Source organism: Dermacentor variabilis, chromosome 6 (genome assembly GCF_050947875.1).
Source record: "Dermacentor variabilis isolate Ectoservices chromosome 6, ASM5094787v1, whole genome shotgun sequence".
In the NCBI taxonomy this organism is placed as follows: Eukaryota; Metazoa; Arthropoda; class Arachnida; order Ixodida; family Ixodidae; genus Dermacentor; species Dermacentor variabilis.
The window spans coordinates 73,620,738-73,634,223 of NC_134573.1; the positions used below are offsets into that span (position 1 = coordinate 73,620,738).

The window sequence follows — 13,486 nt, forward strand, 5'->3', positions numbered from 1 at the left end:
TACTAAGTGCAGGTTTCATGTTTGGGTAACAGAGTGATGCGAGCGTGCTGCAAATCTAAAAATAAACAGTAAGAATGAAATGCTTTTATAATTGTCCTGATGATACACTTATAAGTATTTTAGTGTAATTCATCTAAAAGCAGATCTAACCTGAACGGAACGCCTGAAGTTGTAGCCATTGAACTGTATAACATCGTGTGTGAAGTTGAGGATCATTATGAAAAGGTGCCCTTAGTTTCTTTTCTTTCCGTGTTCATAGTGACCACAGAGATTATGTTTAAATAAACATGGTTGCAACCATTTTCATAGCACTCTTCCGCTTTAGTTTGATCCACCCTTGTACGTAGACAAAATATTGTATACAGGAGCATTTAGTTGAACGCTTCAATAGTGAACTCTTACTTTCTTCTTGAGAAGTAAATGAAATCGTGGTGCAGCGCCTTATGCAGTAGTGAACTCCACTTGCCAAAAAAAAAGAATCTGCCTAGCGTATCACCCTTTGTTATCGAAATCCCTCTACACCAACACTGATTCAATATGGAAGAAATCTCAGCAATTCCAACCGTTCTCTGTAATCAGACTGCCTTACAGTGTTTCAAAGAACAAAGTCTTATATAAAAGCACAGAATTTCCTATTACAAAAGCTAGAGACAAACTCTCCCCGCCAATCTTTGCTCCTTTTTCCTCACTATAAGCTCCATTTTTCTACCAATATTAACAAAACCACCCTTCGCGCACCTCCACTGCCAATTTGGTCTTCAGCGAGCTCTCATCGCGTGCCTACAGCATCTTCACAATACATCTCAGTTAGCTTCTGTCTGTCACGAGAATCGATCGGAAGTACTTGCCTTAAATTTCACAATATATGCATCGACTGACACTACATGGAAGAAACAACAATATAAATTTGGACGTAAAAAGATATCCATACTTCCTAGCGAAACTTTATTTGGTAAAAAACTTGGCCGCGTTCACCGCACAACCACGACCACCGTGTGGCTGTTAACAGTGGTTTGTCCAGTGTGTGCTTTCGGCGCCTAGTCATCTTCGTCCTCCTCGTCATTGTCGTCATCCTCGCAGAGGTCGCTGTCGTGAAGGGGTACCACGACACCACATACGTCGTGAAACTGCTCGAGGCAGTACAGAGGAACAAGGTCCTCCACTTCTTTTGACACCCATAGCGTGCATTCTGCAGAGCAAGAGAAAAAAGAGAAAATATCCGACGATTAAGATATTGACACGTGTGCCTGGTCATCTTTTTTTTTTTGGGTCACCGCTTTTCGCCGTCTAACAAATCTTATCATCATACCTTGCGGGTGAAGCAGCGCACTGACCCGGATAGAGTGAGTCTTCACTGTGTCCGTGTGAGTGCACTGCTTCACCAGCAAGGTAGGATGATTAATCACCAACTAGCCCCACATTCCAGATTACAAATGTTATCGCTCAGCTCGGGACGCGCCCGCATCTATCGGAAGTTTCTGGAATGTTATCGATGGTTCTGTGTGCAGCAGAAGGGATCATTGCTTGCCTTACTGGAAAGCAGAAACATTCGGCCCTGAATGTTAGGGGCCTGAAACCCATCTGAGGAACTGCTCAAAATTATTTTTTTTAATTTTTGCCCTGACTGTTAACAGTGTCTCAGTCACATAAGTTTAGCTTCAACCGCCAGAAATAATTTGATTGAATGATTGATTGAGTTTCCTTTGACTTCTTACGGTCTCCGAAGTGCGGAACTTCCGCAATGGCGCAGTCTTTGTAGTCGCTCCAAATTATATACGCCACTTCCACCTTGTTGGAATCTGCAAAAAGGTAGCAATTCAAAGTAAGTATATGCGAACGAAAATAGAAGCGCACAGAAACTTCTAATTGGTGAAAGTTTACATCGAACGTATTTTCACAAAAGTAGCAAGTGGTCAGCAGTATTCGAATACGGGAATGTCCGACCCTACAGCCAACGTTTCGATAAAGCAATCTGTTATTGGAAGAGCAACAATTGATTTACTCTCCCGAGTGTATATAAGCGGCACTGTCGTAATCCCCACCGGGACGAGAATAACAGCGCGCTATGACTAGTATCATAGAAGTCAAAATAATAAAAAAGGATATGCTTATTTCTGACTGTGAGGCAAATGATCGAAAAAGGAGGTGGGAGGAAAATGTTTAAAGTTTCTTCTAGAAGAAAATGCAAGAAAAATGGAAAATAATCTTCTCAGGTAGGCAGGTGTTGCCCATCTAGACTGGCTTAGTTTTCACCGAAAACTTGTAATAAAGAAGGCAGAGGCTTTGGACAACGCAAAACAAGCATTACCGAAAGCACATGCCGTAGTCGGTACAGTCGCAGATATGTTTTTGAGATCGAAGTAGACGTTTTAACGAAAAGGAGAAACATCATTTAGAGATTTGCATAATGCTTGACTGCAACAACTGTAGTAGAATCTGATTAGCTCAGGTACGCTTGATGTTGTCGCCCCGTTTGAAAGGCAGTGCCACTAGGACTAATTGTCACCAAACTTTGGGTCACTGGAGACAACGTGGATTACTTTCGTGGTGTAGGCGCCATGAACAAAAAAAAACGTCTTCAGCTGACGTAGAACAACCACAAGGGATTACCTGCACCTAAAAGGTCTCATGCCATAAGACGTCAGACATTTAAAAGTGCAGCTACGGCCGTCTAGAGCATACCGACAGAGTTGCGTATATACATTGGCGGACACAGCAAGTACGGGAGCTGTAATGTAAAAGGAAACCTTGAATTGAACGTGCCGACTAAAGATATTCAAATGTGTTCGAGGTGTAATTTTTACACTAGCCTTTTTACACAGGATTAATCAAAATATTTAGCTGTGAAATATGGAGAATTTCTTTCGGCCATATCAGTTCACCTAATTGTCTTATGGTACGAAAGAAACCATTTTCAGAAGTGTTCACGGCTTTTTTCGGTGAACGTTGAATAACAAATACAAGCAGCGTGGCCTCGTTACGACACAGCCGATGAAGAATGGAGTTTGAAAAGTACGATCATAAAGTGAGAGTGTTATTTTACGTACTTTTGCCAACTGTAAAGTTTGTGGCATCTGGCGTTGCCCCAGCGGTGTGGTGGAAACCAACATGCTTCCTGAAAGGCAACATTCCGCAATGAGCACCCATTTTCTGCAACGCCTAATACAGTTCATCCTTCAATAAAGTTCATACGCGTGAGCCTGACCGTGAACTCTAGGTGTCATCAATTGAAATGCTAGAAACTAACACTACATTGTGCTAAGCGTGTTGTAATCAATCATGCTTTGTCTTCTTCATATAACTAGGTAGATTTTTGAACAATGCTCCAAAAGAGGTGTTCTAAAGAGGACTCAAGCATGGGTGCTACAGCCCTCGCCGGTTGACTCTCCTTATCAAATTCCTGTTCGACACCATTCGTCGTAAAATGATGATTATTTAAATAGCTGTGGCAACTTAATAGACAATGTCACAATGAGAGATAGTCACCACAATTCTTTTCTTCCCCTATCCCATCATTGGCCTCACTGCTACTGCATCATGTTCCATCACTCTCTCACCGGTTAGATAGAATGCCTCACGTCATAAAGCAGGCACCGATATTTCGAATTCATGAGTATATGTATCAGATGAGCACTTGGCCAGGTGTAATAGCATCGACAATTATTATAGACCACCTGCTTAGTGGCAGTGCTGTTGGGCTGTTAAGCACGACGTAGCGGGATGGAATCCCGGCCGCTGCGGCAATATTTCGATGGGGTCGACATGCGAAATTTCTACTTTGTTTTCCAGTGTTAGCGTTTCATTCCAGTGTGACTCTGAGTAACAGGATTGTTTGTGTTTTATATCCTTCGTTGCGAGATAATAACTATTGCTTTAGAGACGATACAGATAAACAATACGTAGGCAATGATGTACAAGCTACTATACATGAAACGCAAGGTTTTGAGAAACAAATGCTTCTGTTAACCCGGCTTGCATTACTTTGCACCGTTCTGTATCTCTACTAACAGGCACTTTGTGATAGTAATTTTTCTGTGCTGCCTCATCAGCCGGTATCTTTTCAATGAAGATAAAAGGTGGCTGGTGTTGGAATTTTAACCGGAACCGCCATCGCCATGACAGACGGAACTGCCTGTCCACCCATAAGGTCACACAGGCAGTCATAGAAGGCGTGAGTAAACTGCACTACAGGCGATCCTCGTTCCAGTTATTGCTTGGAAAAGATTGGCGCGCGTAGCTCGTCATGTATTCACAATTTGCACCAGCTTTTAAGCTCACCTCTATAGGGAGAAGTTAGTGCTGCTTAAAAGGAGGCTAAGCCAATGTAGTTGCCGCCATCATGCCACCGACATTGCAACCGTGCTGCTGGCGTCGTCATGCAGGAATCACCACACACAAGGTCGCGTCGCACACATAATTGTTCGCCTTCCGCGCATATGTGTCTCCTCGTGCAACCCTTAAACAGGCTAGCTAGATTTCCACAAAATGCTTCACGTGAGATTCCTTCCCCCTGCCCCAAAAAGAAAACCATAGGATCTCCAATTTTTGTTTAATGTAAGAGCTTCATTTACCCCAGATGGCGAAATTGATCTACAAGTCGCTTTCTCGTTATTTTTTATATGTGAAAGCTGCTAATTATTCAAAAATATACGAAGCAGAGCATTTTGTCCGAACACTGCGAAGTCCTCACATTTTCAGGTTATCTTGGTTAGACCAGGGTATTGTTCAAATGTAGCACGATATCTTGCGCATTTCAACGTCAAAGGTAAGTCTAACGAATTTTTACAGGCATTATTGTGCCCCGTTATGACGCTTTTGTAGCCTGGAAGATCGCTAGGGTGTTTTTTTGTTTATTCTTTGAAAAAACGAGGGTTGCGAAAGACTTACCTCTTACCAGGACCATTATTTATTGACCACACATAGGTTACTGTCTTTGCCTCGGGGTCAAAATCCTTGCGCGTCGTCGTCATGCATTCAAAGATGGTATCATTGTCAGCGTCGGAAATGGCGACAGCGTAAGGGAACGCCGCGAATACCTAGGAGAGAAGAAACGACATTTCAGGTATAGTGCCTACTGAAAATTTTGGTGGTAGGCTGGCGTTTACGAAGAGACGCCTTCCTCAGAAGATCTAAGGCTGAGATAGAGTAGACTCTACGTTCACGTTCTAATATTAAGGGTCACAAATTCGTAGGGTTGTACGTCAGGTTTGTTGCATAGGGACATCTGCAAGCACTTCGATACCTATTCCCTGTAAGGGACTCTGCAGTAAAGACCGCCCTCTTAAAATAAAGAAACAAAGATAACTAAGATATCTACCGTTAGGAATTGTCTCGCTCATAGATTCACCCTAATTTCCTTCAGAAGATTTCATGTCCTTGAAAAGTATAGTTTAAGAAAAAAAAAGAAACTTGAAAACTATAGTATACAGTTCTCTATGGCTAACCTAAGAATTCATTGCAAGTTGCGCCCACGATACCACACTGCACCTGGTGCCTATACACCTGCGCTTAAACGTGCAGTTTTGTGCGTTTTTCTTCCTACATCACCAAAAATATATAGGGAGGAGATATAGCACTTACGTCTACTTTGAGGACGTATTCTCGGATTATCATTTTAGGCGATATTATCATTCGCGTAACGTAGTGCTGAGCAAGCGAGTCACCTTACTATCTGGTTTTGCTTAACCACTCAATAAACGCATGCTGAATATAATATAGTGGAAAGTAATCAATGAAGAATACGCTCCCTATTCTCGCTCAAATTTCGCTGCAAGATTGCATTTTATGATCCTGATTGTTCGGTATGACCACTTCGCTCGACTAATTACTCAGTTGCTTAAAAAATTTTCAAATATACTCTGATTCCGCCCCTCCCAAAGTCGCCTATAATTTATGTCCCAGCGGCCAGTGAAAACTTATATCCAGTGGTATTCTTCAAAGTACAGCAAATGACGGAAGCGACGACGTGGCGTCACAGCCGCCATCTTTTGAACATCGCTTAATCGCAAAAAACATGGGCAAAACTAAAAAAGAAGGTATTTTCCTCAAGAACGGGGCAGTTGCAGTACCAAGTTCTGTATAATAAAATCTCCACCATAATATGTAACCTTCATGTGAAACTAGAGTATATAGAAAACAGCCACATGCGTGAAATAGATTTTTTTTTCATTGATATCCACAGGAAACCGTACGTCTCTGTATGCCCCGATAGGCGTCGATAATATATGATATTCGCCTCCGCCAGAAACGGCTGAGCTCAATGGCCTGTCATGTTTGTACAACGCTGAGTGGTACAACGATATATTTCGCACTGTTAAGGTGTCACCGCGGCCAGCGTGTTCTTCGATTTAGCCAAGACAATCTTTTTTTCTTCCTTTTCTGGGTGTTCTCAAAGTATTCTATCAAACAAGTGAAGAAACTACATTGCGCAACAAGTAGGAATAGAGAAAAAGTCAAACTAGGGGTTTGCTAGAATTCTCTGGAAATGTCCCATTGAAATTTTTGCCCAAGGGCTAATAATCGTGGAGTTGCTTAAATAATGTTAAGTGATTATGCTATTAAGCTCAATACAAAAGTATGTTTTTTGTTTCATATGTGCAGCATCCATCTGCTCGCGTCAATCTAAACCTGGGCTAAAGCTTGCTGGGGCACCATATATATTCAGACAGACTTTTCATAATGCATACTCAGACACGCGTTGGCCTTGCGATGACGCCCTTGATGGCGCATCGCGTCCACAGGCTGCGAGATAGAGGAGACGGTCTCCAGTGCACGCCTCATTCGGAAGGCGCTAAGCAGGTGTCAATAGATATAGATAGGTCGCTGAGTTGCCCAAATGCTAATCGCAATAATGAACCTGAGATCGTTTGTGTCCGAATGTATTTTTTTTCCTTTGACTGATGAAATGCTTGATCTATATCTCACTGACGGTAACAGTGATTGCGTATGCCCCTATAAGTTATCGAACATTCACTATTATTCTGAATAATTCATTCAGAGAAATAGACATTGCCAAGTTGAGCTCATAAATCACTACGACCCCAGCACAAACATTCCTCCGGTAGAGCATTCTTGTTTTTGCGAAAACACCTGCCTGTCCTTAACAACCAGCGCCGACAAAGAAAAAAAATCATATATCACAAGGGCGTTTGAAATATCTAAATACGCATAAAATATATCGTTTTCGGTTTTAGTAAAATCTTTTTTTCAATTCAGTCAGCATCAGATTAACTTCCTAAACCACACGTAACAAAGACATGTTACAATATCTGCTGTGAGTAAAAGTACGTCCGACATCTCCCTACACAGAGTGAGAGAGAGATACGAAAAGAGATGAAGGAGAGGGTGGTTAGCCAGTGCAAGTACCGGCTGGCTACCATGTTCTCGGGAAAGGGGTGAAGGGAATAAAAGGTACAATAAAAAATGAGAAATATTTACATCTCCCTACAACATTTTCTACAGGTACACAATCACACAATATATTTCGTGGCGCGGAAGGGCGTGGGGGGGGGGGGAGGGTGGCGAAACGGCCCTCCTCTTCTTCTATCGGCGCACCACTGTTGTCGAGACTGAAGCCTGCGCGCATGCGCGTCCCTCCAAGCCTGCAAGTGTGCATGTTTCCGCGCTTACTCCTTCGCGCCGGCGATATCCCATTGTAGCCGAGATGTGCCCCTGGTGCGATTGGCGCTGTGGCGGCTAGGACGGGCAAAACTATGTGAAGCGCGTGTTTGCAAGCGCCGCTGTGGCCGCGTTTTGTCGAGTCACGAACGTTTACGCATAGGGCCTGGTGGCAAACGCGATTCCGCTTTTTTTCTTTCTGCGGTGCCCCTTTTCGTGGATAATTTTCGTTGTTTGTTTTTTTTTTTCGACCGGAGCGTTCTCCCGCTGAAGAGCGTGGCAGAAAATACTCTCGATAGAAGTAGACAGGTAAGACGAAAATGAACTCATTTCCATTGTGTAAACGAAGTTTAGCCCGTTAGAGCCACCACAGCGCCAATCGCAAGAGCGGCACCTCGCGGCTACGCTCGGGTATCGCCGGCGCACAAGAAGGAAGTGCGAGAACATGCAAGCTTGAAGTCTTGGAGGGACGCGCATACGCGTAGGCATAGGTCTCGGCACCAGGGCTCCGCCGCTAGAACGGGAGCAGGGCCTTTTCGCCAGGCGCTCGCTCTCCACCTAATATCTTCTGGGCGAGTGTACGTTAGATGGATCCGGCAGTCTTTATGGAACACGTCCGACGCTTCTCGTTGATTTTGCAATGGCTGACGTTTGGATACGACCGGCATAAGCACACCTATTTGCAAGAACTACTTGTTTGCAAGAAACAGAAATGAACTCAACTCAGCTTATCAACAGCACTGATCATATTTCTGTGTTGAGTAACTCTTAGACTTTGCCACTCCAAAAGTAAAGCGTGATAACAAAATTTTCGGTTAAGTTGCAGTGTGCAAGTGCTGTCGAAAACTGTAAGAATTCCTATACCTCCATTAAGAAGTACAAATTGCTCTTTCGAAATGCGTAACCATTTCTATGCCTACACAATGAGGAAACCCGTCCCTCCGTCCGTAAAGTAAGAGGATCATATTTAAAATAGGGCTCACAGCAGCCAGAGAATCGACCTTCGTGCTGCCTCTCGCTACAAGGCGAACTAAGCGGCGAGAACACTGAGCGCAACACGCTATCAGCATTCGCGGCACTGTGTCTCTATCGCAGATCGCGTTCAAGATAGGGCCCGCGTGGCCGCGCCATACGCAGCCGCCGCCGCAGTAGGGTTGATCCTGGTTGATGCTGTTTCAAATCGAGCGGAAGGAAGGACATAGACCATATCAACGTGCTAGGTCTGCAAGAAGTGAGACTGTTCAATTACGTCTCGTAGTACAGCGCGCATCGGCCAGTGTTCATCTGCCAAGAAGCAGCGACGTCATTCAAATGCATCATCATCAAATTTAAAGATAAAGAATAAACGCAACAATAAGAATTACACAAGAGAAAATGTACATAATAGATTGATCTGGCAGATATTTTGTTCATTTACAAAATCTCCCTCGTTATTTCATGCCACGTCCATATCCTCTGGAATATATGTATAACGTGAGTGAACATTGCTACCACTCGTATCTTCATCCTCGTCTCATGCAGATATTTCGGTGTTTCAACCGCGATTCTCTGTTTCAAAATTCTTTCGTGGTTTTTCTTGCTATTACACCAAACTCAGCAGCAGGCGTCGCCGAAAGAGCAGTCGATTAGTATGAAGACCTTATGTATTATTTCAATAGCTCCTACAGGAGATCGCCCTCGTATTTTCTATGAACCATTGTTCCTTACCTTGAAAGCGTCAGGTACGTCGCGCTGCAGAACATTAGGTCCTTTGCCAGCATCTGATTTGGATACCAGCACGATGGCCACAGCAGCCAAAACCACAATCAGAGAATTGTTCATTCTGTTAGCTCAATATGTCCGAAAAGGCTTTCCTCTCAATCTTTTATACTCTAGCCGGTTTATTTGATGGCGGTCAATAACTTTCTAGTGGTTCTGCGCGAGAATGTGCATTGTTACATTGTTCACTGAGAAGTTGACCGTTTGTAATTAATTCTCCTGTCTCTCTCGCTTCACGTTGACCGCCTCATTTTATTTTTCTTCATCTTGCTAGTTCACTGATCTTGTGTCCGCTGGGCATGTTTCGCTCGTCTGTCTCCTGGAATAGCACAGCTTATTGTTCATTTGACCACTTTGAAGCGAACAAGCTGTGCAAAGTGAAATTATGTTTACTTAAACTGGTGCCACGTTCGCCAAAAACACTAGCTGTGCAAGTGTATGACCTCGTGGTGCTGCCATGCCTGTCACAGCACCTCGACATTTCTGTAAAAAGAGCAACACCAGTCCTTTCTCAGGTCAAACTTTTCTATGATACCTTATTGTCCACGTGTATGCAGCCCAATGTTTTTCCACTTCAATTGACCCTTTTCGCTGATGGAAATTCCTAAGACCATCAGAAGCCCACACTGAGAACTGGGGAAGCGCACCGCAGCTGGACAGTGGGAGCGTAATGTATTTCCAGCCACAGACCTATGCGAGTAAACACGCGCAAGATTCCCGGTATGAAATCATTCTCCCCTGACAGTGGCTTGTGTTATGAAAAGAGACGATGAATCACCTTCAGCCAGAAAAGGGAAGGACATGCTTTTATTCATTTTGAATGCCCGCAATATTAGATCGCGGATTTCAAACAGGCGGTTAACAATTCTGAAGAATTTTAACGGTAATTGTACGTTAAGAACTCAGGATGACCAAGCGTTTTCGGTGAAGCTGCTCCCTAATTAACGATGGCGACCCTCAGGGATCGTATATTATACCAGCTTTAGCGACAATTCTTTCAAAATAATAAAATCATTATATGGCAAAAAATGTCCATTTTAAACGGCCTTGTCACGTTTTCAATGATGGACCCCAGTATTTGCGTGATAAATCGCCCATATAATTAGTCAAACGTTGCCTAATATCTTTGCTTCATAGCTTTCGAGGGCATGCAGCAAATTTAAAATTGAAGTCAGGCAATACTGAAAATTTAAACTTTTTTTCTATAAACTATGTACCTTGTACCATTTCTGCAATAAATACCCAATGTATTTACCGAAATGAATTGATTTTCTAGGTAATACAATTAAACGCTTGAACAGAGCCGTACAGGAAACACTTGTACAGCAATGCTTCCCGTTGCAAACATTCACTGTAATCCTCGAAACTAAAGCAGGGCACGAAGTTTTTAGCCAGAAGTTTTTGTTTTTGGAACTGACTAATCGCAGCTCAGCAAATGCAGTATATCTTCTACAGGCATATTATAAATTTAAACAGCAAACATTTTCATGTTTACTCTCTTGGTGATCGTCGCGCCATTCGTACGTCGGAGATTGCCATGCGGCTTCGTAACTGAAAGATGTCACACATCTTTAGCTACCAAGCCACGTTCAGTACAGTGCCACCCATTGCATTGAGACTATCTGAAATATTTGGACATGCGCTGTCAAATAAGCAGGAATTTTTGATAACTCTTAATTTAATAAAATACGGTATTTGCATGATGTGCTTCTCATTATATCTTTATTAACGGCGAGAAACTTGAAGTTTCTCACTCTCCTTGCGATCGAGGCACGGGTGGAATCCCATTCTGTATTGCGGGTGACAACTTCCATGTATTTCGCACTTTATGAACACGACAAGGGCTTCTTCGACGCGTGCCTGAAGTTGCGATCTGTGCTCTGTTGATTAAGGATTTAGGGCAGAGATTACGCTGCAGTCGACGTCGTAGTGTACGTGTAAATGTGGCAGAGCAAATCATCATGGGATCAGAGTCAGATTCTCCTTGTCGAGTCGGGCGCCTTCTCCGCCATCGCATCGTTCTCTGTGCTCGGTATTTTCAAGACTTGGCAACAACAATGATCTGTGGTAATAATGTTCAGTGATATGGGTACTCCGACAGCACATCGACCAGGCCTAACGATAATAATGCGAAGCTTTCTTTGCCCACCACCAGTTTTTCGCATCGTTGCTGCTGCTGCTGCCACCGCCACCGCCACCGCCCTTCAGTATTCCAACTAGTCTGAATATACGCAAACGCAATAGATGCGTCGCATTGAAGCTTCAGGAAGCGGGCTTATATTAGCTCTGTGTGCTGACCGGCAAAGCAGTTTCAGTAGCGCCTGACATAAAGCCTGTCATACCATGTCAGCTCTAGAGCATCCCTAAACCACACAGACTTCTGTGATGTACGTGATTTGATTTTCTTTGATTTGGACCATTGGAATGCAAGAATTCAGAGTGATTCCTGTAGAATGAGTTTGGAGTTAGTGCGCAATACCGATCATATGTATACACATTCCATTAGTATTTTTCTTTCCACAAGGTTCATTCATCTCCTTCGTCCTGGTTACATAGTTGCCTCATCTCACAGTGGGGTTCACCTGATTTGGTGTATACAATTCGTCATAGCTTGGGAACTCTGTCTTACATGTCCGTAAACATTCCTTGAGAGAGAACTTTCCAAAGTATGAAAATAAACACGGCCATACGCATTGCATTAGACTGCATAGTGTTTAAATGAAGTTTCACTACACTGCACTTCAAATACGCAACAACACGGTTGATCTTGTGGACTATCATCATCATCAGCCTAGTTACGCCCACTGCAGGGCAAAGGCCTCTCCCGTACTTCTCCAACTACCCCGGTTATGTACAAATTCTGGCCATGTTGTCCATGCAAACGTCTTAATGTCATCCACCCACCTAACTTTCTGCCGCCCCCTGCTACGCTTCCCTTCCCTTGGAATCCAGTCCGTAACCCTTAATGACCATAGGTTATCTTCCCTCCTCATTACATGTCCGGCCCATGCCCATTTCTTTTTCTTGATTTCAATTAAGATGTCATTTACGCACGTTTGTTCCCTCACCCAATCTGCTCTTTTCTTATCACTTAACGTTACACCTATCATTCTTCTTTCCATAGCTCGTTGCGTCATCCCCAATTTAAGTAGAACCCTTTTCGTAAGCCTCCACGTTTCTGCCCCGTAGGTGAGTACTGGTAAGACACAGCTATTATACACTCTTCTCTTGGGGGATAATGTCAACCTGCTGTTCGTGATCTGAGAACGCCTGCCAAAGGCACCCCAGCCGGATCCACCGTCACTACCTGCCCTAAGTAGATGTATTCCCTTACCACTTCCAGTGCCTCGCTACCTATCGTAAACTGCTGTTCTCTTCCGAGAGTGTTAAACATTACTTTAGTTTTCTGCAGATTAATTTTCAGACCCACCCTTCTGCTTTGCTTCTCCAGGTCAGTGAGCATGCATTGCAGTTGGTCTCCTGAGTTACTAAGCTAGGCAATATCATCAGCGAATCGCAAGTTGCTAAGGTATTCTCCATCAACTTTTATCCCTAATTCTTCCCACTCCAGGTCTCTGAATACCTCCTGTAAACATGCTGTGAATAGCATTGGAGAGATCGTATCTCCCTGTCTGACGCCTTTCTTTATTGGGATTTTGTTGCTTTCTTTGTGGAGGACTACCGTGGCTGTGGAGCCGCTATAGATATCTTCCAGTATTTTTACATATGGCTCATTTACACCCTTATTCCATGATGCCTCCATGACTGCTGAGGTTTCGACTGAATCAAACGCTTTGGTGACAACTTACTCAGTTTGATGACACTGCGATGACACTGCCTAGACACTGCGATGCTTTAGTGCCACTTTGCGTGCTCACGCCCTACGTCAGTGGTCCGCTTAAGAAATATGCGCGTGGTTTATTTTTTAGAAATAGTAGCAACGTATCGTAGCCTTCCTTTAACTTACATCTGTACAGTTTATTTCCCACCATGGCTGTTTCTAGCAGTTGCATTTCCTCGCCGTCCCATGTAGCCTTTTCTTTCGCCCGTACTCCGCCATGAACGGGAACAGCGAGAGAAGGCTGGCAAGACTGTCATACACGCGTTTAGT

At 43.6% G+C, this 13,486-nt stretch overlaps 1 protein-coding gene across 1 annotated transcript; it reads right to left on the minus strand.

Moving 5' to 3' along the window:
* Positions 1-941: 941 nt before the first annotated feature.
* On the minus strand, positions 942-9,430 carry LOC142584860 (uncharacterized). Its single transcript, XM_075695169.1, has 5 exons — positions 9,325-9,430; positions 4,888-5,036; positions 3,048-3,115; positions 1,716-1,799; positions 942-1,189 (listed from the first exon to the last, which is right to left on the minus strand). The coding sequence occupies exons 2-5, from the start codon at positions 4,968-4,970 to the stop codon at positions 1,038-1,040; spliced, it is 387 nt and encodes a 128-aa protein (XP_075551284.1). The 5' UTR covers positions 4,971-5,036; positions 9,325-9,430; the 3' UTR covers positions 942-1,037.
* Positions 9,431-13,486: the final 4,056 nt, after the last annotated feature.